We start from the raw sequence: 23,502 nt of genomic DNA, 5'->3' as shown, positions 1-23,502 counted from the left end.
ATTCACTAAAGCAAAACAGACTCAATCTTTGAAGACTACTGCAAGTGGTTTTGAAGCAAGAGTAGTTACTGGAAAGGAAGCTAGAGATAAAACTGGATTAGGAAGTGCTGATGAAAGAAGAGTACACAACACTACCAATGATCCAACTTCCTTGAGTGAACCAGGTATTGGAGCAACTCCTGAGAGATTGAATCAACTGGAATCTGTACAGATGGTTTACCATACCTACTTGAAAGAATACATCATGTTGTATTTCATGACAGATGGTAGGGTTTATCATATAAGACAAAATGCCATTCCTTTGAAGTATTTTGAAGAATTGGAGCATGTACTTTTCTTACTTCAAGTGGATGACAGAATAACAGAGACTGCAGCAAACTACTTAAAAGAACAGATTCAGAGACAGAAAAGGCTTTATTCTGTTAAGTCTGACAGCAGATATGTTCCAAAGTACAGAGATCACAATGGTGATATTGTTGATATGAAGCCTAATACTGCACAGATCAGAACGTATCTTGGTATTAAGGGACTTGAATTCAATCTTGAGTCAGAAAAAGCTTATGTCATAAGACTAGATCAGGAGTTAAGAAAAGCAAAGATTAATGATCTCAGAGCTGCAATCTTTCAAACTGGTGAAGATACTGCAGAGCTTAAAGGTGTTAAAAGGAGAATGATTGATGAACTAAGATATGATGAGAAATATTTGTTGAAGAACTATCTCAGAACAACTCCTGACATCAGAGAGATCAGAAAATGAAGAAGCCAAGTCGAAGATCTACAACTGCTTAAATTCTGATATTTATACAGATTGAAGTTGTTATCAGAAGTTGAAATTGGTAAAAACTTTAAGGACTGTAAGTTGTAGTTATCTAGTCTATTTCTCATGCATTTGTACTTAATGTTTTTGACATCATCAAATATCTGTTAAACTTGTATATTTTATTAATTTACAAGTTGGGGGAGATTGTTAGATATATTTGATAATGTCATGGCTAATATGTTTTATGTTTAGCTTTCAGATCTTACGTGAACAGGATAAATCAGTACTTAACTGTTGATCAGTACTTATACTGGAAGTCAGGACTTAAGGATATCAGTACTTATATTATCAGGAGATAATCATCAGAAGATAGATATCAGAACTTAAGTGCTGAAGGACAATCAGATAAGGACAGTAGCTGATTAAAGGAAAGAAGATTGAGATAAACATAAGAAGAGATATGCATGAAGAAGGAATTCTGTGAAGAATGGAATACTTGGAAGAAAAGATATCTGATTGATATATTTTAGGAAGCAGAATTATATTCCATATCAATTAGCGATTATCTTGTAACTGTGTAGTATATAAACACAGACATAGGGTTTACACTATAAGTGTTATCATTATTAGAAAAGATTATTCATTGTAACCCTAGCAGCTCTCGTGATATTTGTTCATCACTGAGAGGTAACAGTTCCATACTGTAACAGAGTTTATTGTTTCAATAAAGTTTGTTTTCTGTTACTTCAGTTCTTAAAGTTCGATTTGAGTGTACTATACACTGTATTCACCCCCTCTACAGTGTGTGTGTGACCTAACAAAATAGTTTTATTATTATTTATTTCTACTACCGGCTTAATATTGAACCTACAGGGTCACACCATAAAAAGAGAATGATTTAATGGTGGAGGAATTAATTAATAATGGATAATAATTATTTATTTATGAAATAAATAATTAATTGGAAAATTTAATAATTGATTAAATGAGATTTAATTGATTATAAATTAATTAAGAAAAGTTCTTAATATTATTAATTAAAGGATTTAATTTTTGGAAATTAAATCAAGAGAGAGAATTATTTCTAAAGTGTTTAGAAAAAGAATTAATAATTAAAAGGTGTTTTAATTATTAATAAGAATAATAAACGGGTTAATAATAATAATATTTTATGGAAAAATTTCAGCTGAAAATTTTGCCTATAAATATACTATTATAAACCCTATTTTTATTCTAACCCCAAAATTTTATAAAACCTAATTCTCTCCACCTCCTCCTCCTCCTTAACGTCGTTTTCTTGGTGGATACCGGTGGAGTGCTTCACGTTTGAGGAGTAGCTACTAAGGATCTCCGATCGTTACTCTTGGATCGCATATTAAAAGTTAGTAATCGATCCCTATGTTTTTACCATGATTTATATGCTTTTATTTGGATTTTATATATGTAAAAGTATTTTACCATGTCTCCGCTGCGATTAAAATCCAACAATATCTGAGTGAGATTTTATGGTTCCCGTGACGAAATAAATGGTTTTGGGTTCCCGTAACGGGACAAATAATTTTGTGGTTCCTGTAATGGAACAAATAATTTGAAAATGAAAATAGCCCTTCTTTGTTCTCGTAACGGGACAAATATTTATTGATACAAAACGATCCAACACGTACCAATATTCCATAAATATAAATAGCCCTTTTTTATTTCATTTTATTCTTATAATCATAATTAATCAGTAAAAATATAAAATTTACAGAGAAAACCCTAATTAATCTTCGCGTTCTTGAAAATCAAACTCACAAACAAAGGCGTTATCGAATTCGGAATCGAGTGTCCAATATATCAAATCGAAGCTCTGGAAAAGATCTTTCATAATCAATCATCCATTTTAGTGCAGAAATCAAGGTAATATTCTTATTTAATTATTTCATTTCGAATTATTTAAAGATTAAATTATGAAATTTTGTTCTTGATGTTGTTGATATGATTTGATGATTGTATCATGTAGATAATTTTATCCTGGTCATTTTGGTATATTATACGACTGATTTGGAGTTCAATAACATATAGAAAATTGAGTTTGATTCTCGAAATTAAAAACTAGGGTTTATGGCTTTGAATTTTCTTAATTGAAATTTGGGTATTTTAGTGTTTGGGGTTATTTTTGTAAATTGATTATACCATGTTATAGATCATCTAAAAACCAATCAAATGGTATAGGTTAGATTAACAGAGCATCCTGAAAGAGGCTCATCGGAAAAATGGTTCGAACGGCGGCGAAAATTTCCAGTTAAAATTCCGGCCGATTCGTTAATCTGTTGATAATTTTGATTGCACGAACATTTTTCCGGAAAGCAACAACTGATTTCCCGTGATTTTGGATGATTTCTGGGCTAAGATTTGGTTGCCGGAAAGCTTGGTGGCTGCCGTTAATGGCGGCCGGCCACTGGCGCAAGAATCGGGGAAGACGACGGGGAAACTACCGTTTAGTACCCCGAAGTTTCCCTAATTTACATATTCAGTATTTTAGTTTTAAAAATTTATAAAATTTAGATTCTTGTTTATAAAAAAAATTCAAAAATTAGATTTGTGTTTAATTATTTTCAGAAATGGTATTTTCTTTTTATATTATTTTCAAAAATTGATTTTTATTATTTTAAAATTCCAAAAATTCATTATTAAATTTCTGAATTTTTTTAATTCAAAAATAAATCTTATTTATTTAATTAATTAAAATTAGTTGATAAAATTATTTAATTAGATAATTAATTTACATATTAATTGATTAATTACTTTAATTAGTTATAATTAATTTTAATTGATTATTTAATTATCTTTAATTATTTATTTGGATTTAAAAATTCCCAAAAAAATAGTTTCGAGTTTTCAAATATTATTTAAAATTATTTTCAAAGCTCGGTAATTATTATTTAATTATTTTAAAGTCATATTCGGGTGTTCGAACCCTGTTAGTTAATTATAAAATGATTCGGAGAGCCGTTTTAATTCTGAAAAATGTTCAAAAATTCATATTAAATACCAGGAAAATCTTTTTAACCCCGAATCTTCTTCGAATAATTATTTTAATTGAATACCTTACGTGCTACGTGTTATATGTGATCCGAGTGATATATAATATGACCGTACGTGTATTGTTTAACTGCTTTTTCTGTAACTTTCAATCCGTACGTCAGATTTGGGAAACGAAGGGTAGTTAGAAGCTTGTAACGAATATAATGAGATTAAAATGAGTATTGATAAATACTTGTGATTCCCAGAAGAGTAAGCGAGGCATAGAAAATAAAGTCAGTGATTAGTAAATAGAACTGAAGCATAGAAAAAGAAAGCAAGTGATCGATGAATAGAAGCAAGGCATAGAAAAAGAAGGAAAATGATTGAAGAATAGAACCGTAGGATAAGTACAAGTAAAGTTGGAAATCATCTGTGATAAGGCAAGTACTTCTGAACCTTTCTTCAAGATATGTTGCAAATATTTCTGAACTTTCTCATAACATGTTGCTAGTATTCAAAATAAATCATGTTTCATATTACAAGCGCTTTAAACTATTCAACCTTAAACCCTGATCATATCATTGAACTTGAGCTGTAAGCTTTATTTCTTGTAAACCACTGATGGTTGATCTCCCAGATATTAAACCATATACATACAGTACTACTCCACAAGTACATACACACCATAAACCAAATACTGAAACAGAATTACTTGAGCATACATAAACTTATATACCCTATAATACCCTATAACATCAAAGATCTATATCCTATTTTATCATTGAACCATTATTCATCAGATACCTGATTCTTCAACAGGCTTGAAGCCGTTCTTCATATATATACCTTGATATACCCTGGTGATACTTATGAAATATCTTGTGCTCCGAGATAAATGTTTTATCAATGTTAATTATGCTTCTATTTTATTGAATTACACTGGTTATCATATTGAATCATTTTAGAATTGGATGGTTTTATAAATATGGACCAGATTCGTGGTTGGACCAGATTCGTGGTCATATTAGGCCAATGCGTGCTTTGGATCCAGTATAGAGAGCAGAAATGTATGCCTTGCTCGGGGTTAGTGCGTGACTGATCAGCAACCTAACCTTGTTTTTTAAAATGAAAAGTGAATATCCAATTCTAATCATCGCTTATCCAGAAATTTGATTCTTCTGAATCATTTCAATTGATCATTGTTTAACCTCAGTTATTGCTATTATGAATTGCTGAGCTAGTTAGCTCACTTTTGTAAATCTGTTTATGTTATTACACAGTTAAAAATGAAATGGTTGGTAACGAGGATTCCCAGTCCAATGTACGAGCTAGGATTCCAAGTTAAGTTGGATCGAGATAGCAGGAGCTTTATGTTTAGTTTTGAGTTATGTAAGCTTGTAAGAATGCTTTCACTTTCAATTGTAAGTTGAACTAGTTGGAATTTGGTACGATGTAATAAAAGTTAAGATGGTGGATTTTCTTCACACTTTAACCTGTTGTGATCCATGGTTATGGTAAGTAGGGTCTTTATATATATATATTACTTTCATAAACAGGTTTATATATTCGGTGTGTGTGTGTGTTGTGAGCCCCAAACTTCTGACCCGGGTTTGGAAGGCGTCACAAAACCCCTAGAGTTTAAGGGCGAAGTTAACCCTGTTTCTGCTAGAATTTGGCTAAATGAAATGGAGAAGGCCTTTACCCTCACTCAAGTAAGTGATAATCTTAAATCAGACTATGCGATTTACTTTCTGAAGAGTGAGGAAAATTATTGGTGGGAGTCCACTCGTGCCTTTGAAAGAGAAGGTCCTGTTTCTTGGACTAGGCTCACGGAGTTGTTTTAGAAAAATATTTTCTGGATTGTTTGCAAAGTCAGTTGGAGGTTGACTTTCTGGAATTGAAGCAGGATTAGAAGAGTGTGGCAGAATATGAGGCCAAGTTTACGGAATTGGCCCGATTGGTACCTGTGTATGTGAGTACTGAAGCTCAGAAAGCAAAAAAAGTTCCAGCAGGGATTAAAGCCAGAAATCCATAGTAGAGTAGTAGCCTTGCAGCTCAAGACATATACCTCAGTGGTTCAGGCCGCTCTAGTAATAGAGAGTGGCCAGAAGTTGGCCGCCAAGGAAAGTTGTTGATGTGTATTTAAGTGTATGGTCCGCAGGGAAGGACTAATATCAATACCAATCTCAAGTCTCCTATTTCTCACAATTCAGAAGTGTGGAGAATAATTTGTGGATGTGTGTAATTTAACTAATTAATCTAATAAATAAATAATACAATATAATAACTATGAGAGAAAACAATCCAAGAATCAGGGTTCTTCAACGGCTATCATTGTCACACCCCCAACTTAACCATACATAATATATAACTATTACAATATTTAAAAGAAAGTAAATACAATTGAATCCAAGATCTTACCGTTTAGGGTTTGGAACAGCCCAACACTACTAACTATTACAACTGGTTTTAATATCGAGTCCTCACACAAAACTATCTCTTATTCTACCTGAGCTCGGGCATACGCATCGGCATCACAAGTCTTATGTGCTTTCTGCTTGAATCTAACCATAGCTGCTAGCTATAGTATCAGGGTTAAAGCAAGTAGTGAGCCAAATGCTCAATAAGTGCTAAACAATATGATACAAAACATAAATTGAGATATATATGAAAGAATGACAATGTGAAGATATAACTAATAATAACAAGAGATGAACTTTTGGGTGATGGCATCATTTCCTTGTATCAAAAACTTTTTCAAAATCATATCTTAATCAAAAACTATTTTATGACGCTACGAATTACAGCCGGTGATCAGCCGCGAAGTAATCCCGAACCTCGCTGGGTTCTAAAACATTAATGGGATCCCTAGGAAACTTTTAAGCCTAAAATATCAGTGTGGAAAGGACTTGCGTCTCAGTCCAGGTCCACTATTTAAAGAAAACATTTATCCCCCTTTGGGACTGAAAATCCGAATTTTAATCATTTCAAAAACTGATGCCGATTGATAATAAAATTTCTTAAACAGTAAACATCTTTATCAAGGGATTGTAGATTGACTTGAAACACTGGAATTATGTTCACTAAATCTTAGGGCCATGATCCACTAGACTTTACTCTATCAGGGTAATTGAAAGGTTTCCATTTACAAGAATTTTGACAAGGAGATTTAGTAGGGTTATTGGATAATATGAAAGAGTAATGCCAAACTAGGCTTAAAGCAATGGTTTTAGACAAGGTATAGGTATTAGAATATCAAGAAGATAAGCATTACTGGTTACAAGTATGATAGAGGTGTTAAGATATAAAGAAAGTGATCATTAGCTCAAGGTATATCAGGATGTCAAGCTTTAAGGTAAGGATAGGGTTATCAAATAATCGTGAACGACTTTAAAGAATATCTGGCTTTTAGGTATTAAGATAAAGTTTTTATCGGGGTTCTTACAAGAGTTAAATCAAGCATCAGGGTGTAAAATCAAGATTTCTCAGTAATCAATAGCATGTTAATCAAAAGGATCAATCAGGTATTATAACAATTCTCTATTTTATCATGGCATCCCGATTACATTGGTATACTAGCATGGTATGATTTTTGATATACTTGCAATAAGTACTTGAGGGTTCATGACATTTCTATATAATACGAAGATAGGTTTGAGAATCACTTGGTCCGGGTATAACAAGGTAAATCAGGATACTCGCATCATATATATAAGAACTAGTTATCACACATTCGCAGTGTAAACTCAATGTGCCTTTACTAAACTATCCAAAACCTATTGACCCTCACTTGGGCCTTTCACTCTACTGGCTTTATGCTATCCTGAAACTATAGTGGTCAACCTAGGCCTCACTCATAAATGCTCTAAAACTATGTGGTAAGTGAAGGTGCTTACTAAGGTAAATTTCAGAATGACATCTATGGTTTCTTGAGTGCATTAGACACTCTTACACTACAATTTTACCTCCAAAACTTCTACACTAGACTCTTCTGATCATAAAGCAACTCCCAAACTTGATGTGGCTCAAGGGCCTAGCTTGGGCCTCCCTAGGTTAAGCTTAAAGTCCATGGTTCCCCTATTTTTCTGGATAGAAAAGGTCCTGACTTGAACTAACTTGTGACACATTATTATAACTCCAAACCTATGAACTATGGCTGGAAAAACTCCTCTGACACTCCCTCTAACTAAGGCCCAATAGGGCCCAATGAGGGCCTACCTATGACATGGTCAAAACTTCCTATTTCTAAGTTACAACAAAACTGTCCCATGCTGGACAGATTTTGTGATTCCACTCGTGCACCTAACCAAACGTCTTACAAACCTCCAACAAACACCTAAAACCTATTATATACTCCTAGTGCTAGCTTCTGGTGGCTTGGGCCTCAAATTGCACAACAAATGCTCATTCAAAACTTCCCCATAAACTAGTGCATCAAATCTGGAAAAATGCAAACACTAACTAATCCCTTTCCACCTTGACTCCCACTTATTAATCAAACATCCAACCTTTACCAAAGCAAACCTAGTGCATCAACATCCTAAAATAGTGCCTCAACAGGAGTGTAGATCATCCATGCCCTAGACACCAACATGCAAATAAAAATATAACATGCAACTCATGGAAAACACTTAACAAGATTTCGGCTAAAACATAGAGTTTAAATTCTTGTAAATTCGACTTGCACCTATTACTCAACCTTAATAATCATGAAATATAACTTCTCTTAACTATTATTAAGAAATATATCATGGAAACAATCTATTTCAAGCACAAATATTTTGAATTTATAGATTTTTAAACATGAAAACATGATTTCGAGAAGAGAAGCATACACCACATGGTTGATCATCATATTAACATCTTAAAACTAGCATGCATGGCTAAACATGATTATATAGTGAAATTTCAGTAGCATGAAATGGTTTTTAAAGCATGGTTTCTCCATAAAACACTTAGTTAAAATATATATAAAATGTATCTCATAGAGAGCTCTTGAATTCACAAGAATCAAGAGTTTCTCTTTCGAGATCACACAAAAGCTACACATGCAACCATGAAACTTCATCTCCCAAATCACAAAACTCTTGGGAAGTATATAAAATAAATATAGGTGGAAGAATTACAATAGAGAAGATGAGAAATGGGATGGAAAAATGGAAGGGAGTGGGGGAGGGGGTTCTCGGCCGAGAGCAAGGAGAGGGAGGGGGAGGAGAGAAAAAGAGAGGTGAGTTCGAGTGTGGAGTGAGTGAAATGATTTCTCACATTTTTTTTTGGTTTTATACCTTTGATTGACTAAAATAAATGAGTGGAAATGAGAATGTACAAGAATACCCTCTAGCTAAAGTTAGGCCATTTTGCATGCAAGGTTAATGTGGTAATTTGGTTAACAACAAGTGAGTTAGTGGGGTTGGAAAGGTCTCCTTTGCCCTTTAATAGAATGGAAGTGTGATTTGCATGCAAGGGTTTCCATGTAATTTGCTAATTATAACAAAAAGATTTATTTTTATAAAATAAAATACAAGTTCAAAAATTATAAAATTTATACCATAAAATAACTTGGATTTTTAGAAATTTTATAAGGTCACTTTTGAAATTTGTGAATGAAATAACTTTTAAAAGAAAATTTTTCCAAGGTTTAGAATATTCCTTATAAATCAAAAATAAGGGAAATAAATAAACTTTTGCTTTGAAAAATCATATTCTACATAAAGCAATTTATAATGCAGAAATTTTCATTCACACAACGTACAATCATTAAGTATATTTACATTCGGCTCTAATATTATACAAAGTTCACAAATAATATTACACAAAATTCCGGTCGTAACATCCTCTCCCTATTAAGGGATTCTGTCCCCAGAATCTAAGAGAACAGATGAGGATACCGGGAATGCATAACAGACTCTAACTCCCAAGTTGATTTTTCGACCTTGGGGTTTCTCCAAAGTACTTTCACTAACTTTACAGACTTATTCCTAAGACTCTTTACTTTCCGGTCGAGTAATTTGACAGGTGCTCCACAAATGACAGGCCTGCCTGAATTTCTACATGTTCATATTCTATCACATGGTTAACATCAGGATTGTACTTCTTAAGCAATGACACATGGAACACATTATGCACATGCTGATACTGAGGTGGTAAGGCTAACCCATAGGCCACCTTCCCCACTTGACTCAAAATTTCAAAAGGACCTATATATCTAGGTGCTAACTTCCCTTTCTTGCCAAATATAGACAACCCTTTCCTTGGTGACACCTTCAGCAAAATGGCTTCATCTACTTGGAATCTAACATTCTTAGGCACTGGATCCGCATACTTTCTCTGTCTATCTTGAGCAGCAAGCAACCTTTTTGAATTAACTTAACTGTCTCATGCAACTGTTGTACCAATTCCGAGCCTAAAATCTTTCCTTCTCCTACTTCATCCCAACTTGTCGGTGATCTACATTTCCGTCCGTACAAAGCTTCGTATGGTGTCATGCCAATACTGGAGTGATAGCTGTTATTATAGGAGAATTCTACTAATGGCAAGTGGTCATCCCAACTTCCTATAAAATCAATTGCACAACTGCGCAACATGTCTTCGATTGTTTGAATTGTCCTTCCGCTCTGACCATAAGTCTGCGGGTGATACGCCGTACTCATGTTCAACTTCGTGCCAAGACTCTCTTGAAATTGCTTCCAGAATCTCGAGTTATATCGGGGATCTCTGTCTGAAACTATCGATACGGGTACTCCATGTCTTAGAACGATTTCACGCACATATAGATGAACCAATCTGTCCAATAACGACTTCTCATTAATTGGAAGGAAATGCGCCGACTTCGTAAGGTGATCAATTATAACCCATATAGCGTCATGTCCGGATTTCGTTCGCGGTAGTCCCACTATAAAGTCCATAGCAATATTTTCCCATTTCCATTCTGGAATCTTTAGGGGTTGAATTAATCCGCTTGGTCGTTGATGTTCTGCCTTCACTTTCTGACAAGTATAACACTTTGCAACCCATTCTGCCACCTCCCGCTTCATATTTGGCCACCAAAAGTTCTCCTTCAAGTCCCGATACATCTTGGTGCTTCCCAGATGGATTGAAAATCTTGAATTATGGGCTTCTTGCAAAATCTCATTCTTCAATTCAGGTACATGAGGAAAACCTTAGTATACCTTGTTCATCCTTTTAAGTACCAATCTCTTCTCCAGTTAGCTGATTCTTCTCTTTCTCCATTACTTCTTCCTGACATTTCCTTATCTTTGCCCTAGTGTTGGCTGAAAAGCCATTGCACGACAAACTTCTTCAACTATTTCACAATCACAAAGTTCCAATCCAAATCTCTTAATCTCTTCAGACAATTCTTTTGGTGTTGCTATCATATTCAATCTTTCCTTCCTACTCAAAGCATCGGCTACAACGTTCGCCTTTCCAGGATGATAATTTATCAAGAAATCATAGTCCTTAATCAATTCCAACCATCTCCTTTGCCTCATATTGAGCTCCTTCTGAGTGAAAATGTACTTTAAACTCTTGTGATCCGTGTAGATTTCACACTTTTCCCCGTAGAGGTAATGTCTCCAAATCTTAAGTGCGAACACTATGACGGCTAGTTCCAAGTCATTCGTCGGGTACTTCAATTCATGCGGTTTTAACTGTCTTGACGCATACGCGATCACCTTATTGTGTTGTATTAGCACGCAACCCAATCCTTTATGTGAAGCATCCCTGAAATTCACAAAGTTTCCTTGGTCGTCTGGTAGTACTAACACCGGAGCTGTTACCAATCTCTGTTTCAACTCTTGAAAGCTATCCTCATATTCTGCATTCCATTCGAACTTCTGATTCTTCCTGGTTAACTTAGTCAATGGCGTGGCGATTTTCAAAAAATTCTTGACAAATCTTCTATAATACCCTGCCAATCCTAGAAAACTTCGCACATCTGTAGGTGTCTTTGGCCTCTCCCAACTCATAATCGCCTCAATCTTTGCCGGATCTACTTTAACTCCTTCATCTCCAATGACGTGCCCCAAAAATTGAACTTCCTTTAACCAAAACTCACATTTAGAAAACTTAGCATACAACTTCTCTTGTCGGAGTATCTCCAATGCTATCCACAGATGCTGCTTATGATCTTCTTCCGACTTTGAATAAATAAGGATGTCATCAATGAATACCACTACGAACTTGTCCAAATACTTTGTAAATACCCGATTCATCAGATCCATAAATGCTGTCGGGGCGTTAGTCAATCCAAAAGGCATTACTAAGAATTCTTAATGTTCGTATCTTGTCCTGAATGCTGTCTTTGGGATATCTTCTTCTTTGATCTTTAATTGATGGTATCCTGATCTTAAGTCAATCTTTGAAAAGCACTTTGCTACTTTCAACTGATCAAATGGGTCATCTATTCTTGGTAGCGGGTATCGGTTCTTAATAGTCACCTTATTCAACTCCTGATAATCTATACATAATCGCATACTTCCATCTTTCTTCTTTACGAACAAGACAGGTGCTCCCCATGGCGACGTACATGGCCGTATCACTCCTTAGTCCAATAATTCTTGTAACTGGCTCGCCAACTCTTTCATTTCTGCTGGTGTCATCCTATATTGGGCCTTCGAAACTGCTTCTGTGCCCGGAGCAAGGTTGATCTCGAACTCGATTTGTCGATCTAGCGGTAAGCCTGGTAGTTCGTCTGGAAACACATATGGAAATTCATTAACTATGTGAATACCTTCTATACTAGGGTTGCCCTTTTCTGAATCCACTACATAAGCTAGGAACGACTCACAACCTTTTCTAAGTAACTTCTTAGCCTGAATGATTGTAAGAAACAGTTGCTCTTGCCTCTGTCCCTTAAATACTATTTTCTCTCCACTCTTCATCTTTAAATACACTTTCCTGGACTTATAATTAATCTGGGCATTATTCTTCCCTAACCAATCCATACCTAAAATTATATCAAACTCTCCCAACTTGAAGAGTATCAAGTCGGCTAAAAACTTATACCCCGAAATATCAATCTCACACTTCGGACAGAGTTGACTCACAGGAATCTTCTCTTGGTTCACAATTACCATATTTACTACCTCGTTCATAACCATTTTATCATATTGAAGTCTATCAACAAAAGTTTCTGATATGTAAGATCTCGTTGCTCCCGAATCAATAAATACTTTAGCTTCGACATTATTTAGTAAAAGTGTACCTGCTATCACCTCAGAGTTCTGAACAGCGTCTTCATTTTCAAATCGAATGTCCTTACCGTTGCTTGCAGATTTGTTGTAGGTGGTGGAGGTAATGCCAATACCTCAGCTGGCACGTTTGCACTGGTACTTGCCACATTCATCAGAGCTTTAACTGGTTCGGTTGTCTTGCACTCCCTAGCTATGTGTCCAGTCTTTCCACACTTTTAACATGTAACTCCTGGCTTGGGCATCTTACACTCGTTTGCCAAATGTCCCTTCTGGTTGCACCTATAGCATGTCATGCTCAGCTTATTACACACTCTGGGGTGCCTTCTTCCACAATGCTTGCATTTTGGTCTCTAAAATCTGTTTTCTCCAACTTGTCCTTGGCTTGCCTGGTTGTTCCCCTTCGATTCTTGTCTTTTGCTCAAATTTCCCTTCTTTTGAAAATTTCCGCCCTTATGGAATCCAATCCTCTTTACATTCCGATCTTATGAATTTCTGGCTTCAGTCTTTTCTCCATAAAATGGAACCTTTCTCTTCTTGTTATCCCTTTCCTTTCTTGACTGCATCCCATTATTCTCAATCAGAGCAGCTTTCTGTACTACGCCTGTATAAGTATCAAGCTCAAACATAGCCACTCTATCTCTGATCCAAGGCTCTAATCCTTGTTGAAATCTATTTGCTTTTTCCTCCTCACTGCTGGTATACTTTGTCACAAACCTTGACAATTCTGTGAACTTCTTCTCATACTCCAGTGAGACATATTCCCTTGCTTCAATTGTAGCGCCCTCTAAACCCGGGTCAGAAGTTTGGGGTCCACAGACACCTTATTTATAACCTGCTTATAACAATAATAAAGATAATAATAATATATGCAGTGACCCTACTTACCAACCACCACGGACCGCAACAGGTTAAAGTATGCACACAAGCCACACACACTAATATATTACAAACCATTCAAATCCCAACTATTTCAAACTCAAACTAAGTATTAAACATTATTACAAACTTTTACGAACTTAAATTATCCCAAAAGAAGCCTACTAGCTCAGCTTTCTCAACCTGAACCCCTAGCTCTCGCGCTGGACTGGGGATCCTCGCTACCAACTTGTTCCTTTTTAACTGGAAAGAATATAAACAACATCGCACAAATGAGCTAACTAGCTCAGCAAGTCACAATGACAAAATTGAGAATAATGATCATCAGGTGAATATGATTATAATATCAAGTGAACAATGGATTATGATTTAGAATTGGATATTATACTTTTAATTTAAAAACCAAGGTTAGGCTGCTGATCAGTCACGCACTAACCCCGAGCAAGGCACACAACATTGCTCTAAGTACTCGATCCAATGCACACATTGGCCTAACTTGACCATTATATGGTCTGACCACAAATCTAGTCCACAATTTTACAAAAACAATCCAATTCTAACATAATAACAGAATATGCAATAATAAACAATAACCGAAATCATTAACAACAATAAATGTTTAACAATGAAAGGGTTTCAATCCTTGTAAGGATCAATAAGGCAATTTAAAAGCTTGGATGCTGGGTAATGAAAGAATTAGATAACAAAGGAATCAACATTTCAGGGTTTCAAAGATTTGGGCTTTCAAAGCATAGGATACAATGATTGAATGTACAAGTAATTCAACTCAGTGTTTGGGATTTTGTTTACATGTATTTGTGGAGTAATATCGTATACTTGAGATTTGTGTTTAGGTATACAACAATCAATGGTCTAGAAAGAATAAGGTTCATGGCTCAAGAACAATAACTAGAATCAGGGTTTAGGTTTCAGTGCTTCAAAGCACTTGCAATATCAACAAGACTATCACGTATTACAATATTTCGAGAAAGTTTAGAATACTTGCCTGATATTAGCTTACTACACTGCACTCGCTTCCAATCACAAGCATCTTACTCCTCAACTATCTGTTTCCCTTTCCTACGTCTTGCCTCTTCTGCTCACATATCATAAGCATCTATCAATAATTTACTCATGGAATTCTATTCAACACATACTTCTATCTACCCTTCGTTTTACCCAAATCCGATTAACGAATTGAAAGTTATGCAATAATCAAGTAAACACCGAATATATAGACCGATAGTCAATTAAGAAGTCACATATAGCACATAATATATATTATTTATAAAGAAGTCTAGGGTCATAAATAGGTTTTCTGGTATTTAAAATGATTTTTAAAACATTTTTCAGAATTAAAACGGGTCGTTGGATCAATTTCGGGTTAATAAACAGGGTTCGGTTGGCCAATTCTGGCTCTGAAATAATTTTAGAATAATTATCGAGCCTTGGAAATAATTTAGAATAATATTTTAAAGCTCGAAACTATTTTTCAGAATTTTTAAATCATTTTTAAATAATTAAATCTAATTAAATAATTAATTAAAATCAATTAATAATTAATTAAATCAATTAATCAATTAATTTTCGAATTAATTGACCAATTAATCAATTAGAAATTAACTGAAATTAATTAACTAATTAATTTAGATTTATTTGTGAATTAAAAATAATTTTTAGAATTAAAATAATAATTTTTAGAATTTTCAAAAATTAAAAACGAATTTTTATAATAAAAATAAATAGGAAATATGATTTTTAAACATTTTTAAAACAGAAATCCAATTTTTGCAAAGTCTGGAAACTACAGGGACCAAACTGCATCGTTTTCAAAACTGCAGGGACCAAACTGCAATTTTGCAGTCCAGTCGCCGGAAAAAGTCGGGGATGGCCGGAGAACACGTTCCCGGCTTCCTCACCCCACCAACACCTCCAGATCACATCTACAGCCACGAACACAACCATGCAATCAAAACAACCTAACAATCCCTGAGTTGGCCGGAATTTGACCGTGAAATTTTCCAGTTTCCGGCGAACATCGGAAAACTTCAAAACACAACTCCCTTCTCTACAGACCTCGTTGGTTCATGAAACTTATATGACTATATTGCAAATTTCACATAGAACACAACCCACTATAACACAACATCAATCTATCACAGAATAAGAAACCCCCAAATTTCAATTAAGAACATTCATACGGGTTATAAACCCTAATTTTAAAATTCGAAAATCAAACTCAAATTTGAACATGTTATTGAACTCCAAATCAGACGTATGACATATGAAAATCATCAGGAAAACAAGCTCTACAACATGCAATCATCAAATCATACAGACAATCATCCGAACAAAAATTCATATTTTTAATAAAATAAATTCGAAAATAAATAAATTTTTAGAAAAATAACCTTGATTTCTGCAGGTGTATGGATTACAGAATCTGGTAGAGCTCTTCAAGACCTTCAGATTGGTTACTCGAGCTTTCCAAACCGAATTCAATAACACCTCCGAATGCTTGTTTGATTCTTAGAACAGTTTTAGGAAATTAGGGTTTTTCTCTGAAAATTATATAATTATCTGTCTACAAATGATTTTGATAAGAAATAAAATACGGTAAAAGGCTATTTATAATTACGGAAAATTAGTATCCCGTTGGATCATTCCGGATATAAAACGGTACGTTTATTTGTAAAAACTGATCCAAACTGTATCGGTTTTCGGGATAATTATCCAAATCAGTACAATTTGTACTGCGGTCTTGGTCTCAGCGCCTGGTTACACGTATTACGAAGTGATAATTGTGATAGTTTAATAAAAAGCTCCCGTGTATCAAAAATACAGGTTTTATTGATTTACCGAAACGAATATTGTATCGAAAATGTTGCGCCGGGACCCGCGCAGGACAAACCGTACGTTGGATCGAAAAAGTCGAAACATAGAATATGCTCGGAATATTACAATTTGGTTAGGAAGGAGTTCTCGAAAGAGTTTCGGGTTCCAAAAACGTAACAACGGTTGACGTCGGTTGGTTCCCGTTTTTATAAAATAGATTTTAATTACCCGGAAAAAGATTTTAGAAATTTCATATGATTCTTATAAATCCATAAACCAACATAAAAATAATTAGGAAGATATGACAATTATCTATATTTTATTTTGGACATATAAAAATTAAAATACTCAATTAATATTAATTTTTTGAATATTCAAGTACAGATAACACTTAACAATTAACTCACAGAATAGATACTGAACATACATAATAATTATATAATAGCAAAAATAATTACACGATATATCCCGGATATTACATCCTTCCCCCCTTAAAAGGATTCTGTCCTCAGAATCTCTAAGAAAACAAATGAGGGTACTTTTCTCTCATATCACTTTCTAACTCCCAGGTTGACTCTTCAACCTTTGGGTTTCTCCACAATACTCTTACTAACTTTACCACTTTATTTCTCAATACTTTCTCTCTTTCCTCTAGAATCTCTATCGGACTCTCTACATATGATAAATCTGCTTGAAGTTCTATTGGCTCATATTCTATTACATGCCTGAAGTCTGGATTATATTTCTTAAGCATTGATATGTGAAAAATATTGTGAATATGCTCCATGTGCGGAGGTAACGCCAACTCGTAAGCTACTTTGCCAATATGCTTTAGGATTTCAAAAGGTCCGACATATCTTGGGTTTAGCTTCCCTTTCTTCCCAAACCTCGTTAGTCCTTTCCACGGTGATACTTTCAATAATACCAAGCTTCCTTCTTCAAATTCCATGTCTTTTCTTGACTGGTCTGCATATTTCCTTTGACGATCTTGTGCGGCTATTAATCTTTTCTGGATAATTTCAACAACTTCCTTTGTCTGCTGCACCAATTCGGGTCCGAGTATTTTGCGTTCTCCTACTTCGTCCCAATATACTGGAGATCTACATTTGCGTCCATAAAGGGCTTCATAAGGTGGCATCCCTATGCTGGCGTGATAACTGTTGTTATAGGCAAACTCTACCAGGGGTAAATGCTCATCCCAATTTCCTTTGAAATCAATAGCACAAACACGTAGCATGTCCTCGATTGTCTGGATCGTTCTTTCACTTTGGCCATCCGTTTGGGGGTGATAGGCCGTACTCATATTCAATCTTGTTCCCAAACATTCTTGAAAACACTTCCAGAATCTTGAATTAAACCTTGGATCTCTATCAGATACGATAGACACTGGAACTCCATGACGAACTACGATCTCTTTCAAGTACATATGAACTAACTTGTTGAGCGAAAATCTTTCATTTATAGGCAGAAAATGAGCTGACTTGGTAAGTCTATCTACTATAACCCAAATCGTATCATGATTAGCCCTTGTCCTTTATTCCAACTATGAAATCCATGGTAATATGTTCGCACTTCCACTCTGGAATCTCCAATGGCTGTAGCAATCCGCTTGGTCTCTGATGCTCTGCTTTAACTCTCTGACAGGTATAGCATCTGCTAACCCATTCCGCAATTTCCCTCTTCATATTTGGCCACCAATAATACTTCTTTAAATCTCTGTACATTTTGGTACTCCCTTGATGGATGGAATATCTTGAACTATGTGCCTCTTGTAAAATTTCATTTTTCAGCTCCGTCACTGGTGAAATCCAAATTCTTGAAGAGAACCTAAGAATACCTTAATCATCTTTCATCTTGTTGCGTGCATAATTCCTCACCTACCAAACTATTTATATCTTGATCCATTACCTCTTTCTGGCATTTCTTTATTTTCTCCAATAACTCCGGTTGGAAAATCATACTGTACACTTTTGCTTCCTCAGGCTTGCAAATTCTAATCTCCAATTCCAATTTTTTTGAAATTCTTTATATATCTCTTCAGGTACGGATAACACATTTAACCTTTCCTTCCGACTTAACGCATCTGCTACAACATTCGCCTTACCGGGATGATAATTAATCGAGAAATCATAATCCTTGATCAATTCTAAACATCTCCTTTGTCTCATATTAAGTTCCTTCTGGGTAAATATATATTTCAAACTTTTGTGATCCGTGAAAATCTCACACTTTTCTCCATACAAATAATGTCTCCAAATCTTCAAAGCGAAAACTATAGCTGCTAACTCCAAATCATGAGTAGGGTACTTCTGTTCGTGTGGTTTCAATTGCCTTGACGCATACGCAATCACCTTGTTGTGCTGCATAAGAACACATCCTAATCCTTTGTAAGAAGCATCGCTATAAATTACGAAATTCCCTTGATCGTCTGGAAGTGACAAAACAGGTGCTGTGATTAATCTCCGCTTCAATTCCTGAAAACTTTCTTCGCACTTGTCATTCCATATAAACTTTTCATTCTTTCGTGTAAGCTTTGTCAATGGTGTTGCAATTCTTGAGAAATTCTGAACGAATCGTCGATAATATCCTGCCAATCCCAAGAAACTTCTTACCTCAGTGGGTGTTCTCGGTCTTTCCCAATTCGTAATTGCCTCGATCTTTGCCGGGTCCACTTTGATCCCTTCATTACTGACTATGTGTCCTAAGAACTGAACTTCCTGTAGCCAAAACTCACACTTCGACAATTTAGCATATAACTTCTTTTTCCTTAAAATCTCCAAAGTTGTCCTTAAATGTTCCGCATGATCCTCCTCCGTCTTTGAATAGATCAAAATATCATCTATAAATACTATAACGAACTTGTCCAAATATTCCTTGAAAATTCTGTTCATCAGGTCCATAAACGCTGTCGGGGCATTGGTCAATCCAAAAGACATTACTAGAAATTCATAATGTCCATACCTTGTTCGAAAAGCTGTCTTCGGTATATCTTCTGGCTTAATCTTCAGTTGATGATATCCCGATCTTAAATCGATCTTGGAGAAATACTTGGCTCCCTTTAATTGGTCAAACAAATCATCAATTCTGGGCAACAGATACTTGTTCTTGATTGTCAACTTGTTGAGCTCCCTATAGTCGATGCATAGTCTCATGCTTCCATCTTTCTTCTTGACAAATAATACCGGTGCACCCCACGGGGATACGCTGGGTCTGATTACTCCTTTCTCTAACAGCTCTTGTAATTGCTTTGCTAACTCTTTCATCTCAACGGGCGCCATTCTATACGGAGCCTTGGATACTGGTTCGGTTCCAGGTGCTAAGTCAATCGCAAATTCAATTTCTCTATCTGGAGGAAGTCCTGGAAATTCGTCAGGAAATACGTCTGGGAATTCATTCACTACTGGAATATTTTCAAGTTTTGCTGGCTCCTGACTTCTGTCAATCACGTATGCTACGAAATGCTCACATCCTTGCCGTAGTAACTTCCTGGATTGAATTATCGTTAAGAACTTCTTTACTTGTTTTTGTCCCTTGAACGCTACTATCCTTTCGTCTGGCGTTTTTACCATTACTTTCTTATTTCGATAATCTATCTGAGCATCATGCTTGGATAACCAATCCATTCCTAATATAACGTCAAATTCTCCTAACTTAAACGGTATCAAATCTACACAAAACTTACTACCAGAAATCTCAATCTCACAATTCCCATAAACTTGGTTAACAATTACACGTTCTTGATTTGCTAATTCCACAGTCATTATTTCATTTAAATACCCAACTGGACAATTTAACTTACTAACAAAATCTTGTGAAACAAACGATCTAGTTGCTCCCGAATCTATTAACACTTTGGCACATAAAGAATTCACATTAAGCGTACCTGCCATGACATCCACATCCTGGATCGCATCCTTCACCGACATGTCAAAAACTCTAGCCCTCGGAGTCTCATTCACTGTTGGGGTAGATCCTATAATCCTCAATGCATTACTGACTGGGGCTGGTGTCTTGCAATCCCTGGCCATATGTCCTGGCTTTCTACATTTGAAGCATGTAAATCCAATGGCTGGAACCTTCACTGCTGGATTTCGGATAGGCTGATCCTTATTTGCTGGCTCTCTTGCTGGCTGATTTCGGCACTCCCTCGAGTAGTGCCCTTTCTGGTTGTATTTAAAACATACCACATTCAACTTGTTACAAACTCCTCCATGCTTCTTTCCACATACTTGACAATCTAGAAAAGTTAATCTCAATTAATTCGGCTGATTCACATTAGCTGGACGATTGCCCTGGCCTCCGTCTCCTGCATTTTGTCTCCTAAAATTAAAATTTCTCCCTGGCTGAAACTTGCCCTTCTTAAAATTTGGAAACTTCCTTGTTTGTGACTGACCCTCACTTCCCTCAACTTTCCTTTTCTTGCTTTCCTTATCTTTCTGGAACATCTCACTCTCTGTCTCTGCGATCATAGCTTTCTGTACAACCCCGACATAGGTATCCAATTCAAAAATAGCTACCTTTCCTCTGATCCATGGCTTCAAGCCTTGCTGGAATCTCTTAGCTTTCTTTCTATCAGTATCAACATACGACGGCACATACCTTGACAATTCCTCAAACTTCCCCTCATAATCTGTTACCGACATGTTCCCTTGCTTTAATTCTAAAAACTTCAGCTCCATTTGATCCTGAACAAACTGAGGAAAATACTTTTCTAAAAACAATTCCTTAAACCTTTCCCAAGTAATAACATCTGTGCTTTCCAATGTCTTCACCATCTCCCACCAATAGGTGGCCTCATTCTTCAGATAGTAACTTGCAAATTCAACCTTCTGCTCCTCTTTCACTTTTACCAAGGCAAATGCCTTCTCTATTTCCTTTAACCATATATTTGCTTCAATTGGCTCTAAGGAACCCTTGAATTCTGGTGGGTTTACTGCCTGAAAAGTTTTGAAAGTTACCTGGGGATTGGTCTGTCTCTGCTGTTGTTGTGCCAGGTGAACTGTTTGTTGGGCCAAGATTTGAAGAATCTGGGCTATTGCTGGGTCCATGGGTCTTGGGTTCACATTCTGGTTTGTCTCATCTTGGTTGTTATTGTTGTTGTTGTTGGTTTCTTCATTCTGGGTGTTGGTGCGGGTATTTCTTCTGGGAGGCATTTTCTATAAAGAATCAATCAATTTATTTAGCTTTTGAATCAAATCTTTGTATAAAAGAAAAGTTTTGTAAAACAGGAATATCTCTTTTTGAAAACAGTTGTAACTAAGTAAATTGCATGCTTCTTTACAGAATATAAACAGTTATGGAAAACAGGGTACATGGTATCACAGGGTATACTGGTGCAATAAATAAGGTAAAGTAAAACAGGTGCGATAAAGTAAATGACAGTGTTGGAAAGGAAAAAGGTACTGATATATATAGATCAAAAGTTTTAGGTAGTACAAGTGTAAAGACGCTTCGAAAGTAAAAGCAAAAAGGGTATAATAACCTACTCACTAGTCAACATCGCTAGTCTATAAATACAACTCAAAAGTACTGATATACACTACACACTACTGTACATACTACATAACCATAACAACACTGCTCAGCATCTCCATCTCAGAATCTCTGGCTCATGGCAAATCTGGACCTCCTATCTCCTCCAGCTCCTCTAGAACCCACTTAGCCCACTCCACTAGGAAATCAGGGGTGATGTCCTCATGTGTAGCCTCAGCAATCCTCACAGCAGCTGCTCTACGAAACGCCTGGAGCCTCTCCCTAAGTCGCCTCTCACCACTCCCCATCTCTCTGGTACGCATGATATGTAATAACTCCTGGATCTGACCCTGTAGGAATCGCTGCTCCATAAGGCAAGCCTCAAACTGATGATATGGGACATGATAGGAAGAGAACTGGAAAGGTACTCCTGTGACTGAATGACTAGTAAAGCCTGAATCAGCAGGTGGGGGTCCTCTAACAGGTGACCTCATGCCTGGAGGTGGAATAGCCTGCAATGGTACGGGCTGCAACACCGGTGGAGGTAGAATAGCCAATGCTGGTGGAATAACAGGACGTGGATCTGATGCTGGTGCTCCAACTGAAGGCTCTGAGTGATCAGTTGATACGGGAATAAAAGAGTCGGCCATCTCTGCTATCTGAAATCATATCGTAATATAAGAATCTCGTACCACGACGCAAACTATACTAATACCGGTTATACCATAACACTCAACCTCTCGACGTTCTATCATCCTATACCTTACTTCTAATCATATCCCTCTACCCATTCCCGTCAACCTAGGCTTGTGTCAGTGACTTATAACCTGTAGCTCTGATACCAAACCTGTGGCACCCTCCAAACCCGGGTCAGAAGTTTGGGGTCCACACACACACCTTATTTATAACCTGCTTATAACAATAATAACGATAATAATAATATATGCAGTGACCCTACTTACCAACCACCACGGACCGCAACAGGTTAAAGTATGCACACAAGCCACACACACTAATATATTACAAACCGTTCAAATCCCAACTATTTCAAACTCAAACTGAGTATTAAACATTATTACAAACTTTTACGAACTTAAATTATCCCAAAAGAAGCCTACTAGCTCAGCTTTCTCAACCTGAACCCCTAGCTCTCGCGCTGGACTGGGGATCCTCGCTACCAACTGGTTCCTTTTTAACTAGAAAGAATATAAACAACATCGCACAAATGAGCTAACTAGCTCAGCAAGTCACAATGACAAAACTGAGAATAATGATCATCAGGTGAATATGATTATAATATCAAGTGAACAATGGATTATGATTTAGAATTGGATATTATACTTTTAATTTAAAAACCAA

At 36.0% G+C, this 23,502-nt stretch overlaps 1 protein-coding gene across 1 annotated transcript in view; it reads right to left on the bottom strand.

Moving 5' to 3' along the window:
• Window positions 1–23,502, bottom strand: part of LOC141695688 (uncharacterized) — a 133,480-nt gene that overhangs the window by 91,044 nt on the left and 18,934 nt on the right. The window contains exon 4 of the mRNA XM_074499916.1: window positions 18,776–20,029. Within this exon, the coding sequence (XP_074356017.1) occupies window positions 18,776–20,029 (1,254 nt within the window). The remainder of the gene's footprint in view (window positions 1–18,775; window positions 20,030–23,502) is intronic.

This window comes from Apium graveolens, chromosome 11, assembly GCF_009905375.1.
Source record: "Apium graveolens cultivar Ventura chromosome 11, ASM990537v1, whole genome shotgun sequence".
In the NCBI taxonomy this organism is placed as follows: domain Eukaryota; kingdom Viridiplantae; phylum Streptophyta; class Magnoliopsida; order Apiales; family Apiaceae; genus Apium; species Apium graveolens.
This window is presented reverse-complemented; position numbering and strand designations above follow the sequence as displayed.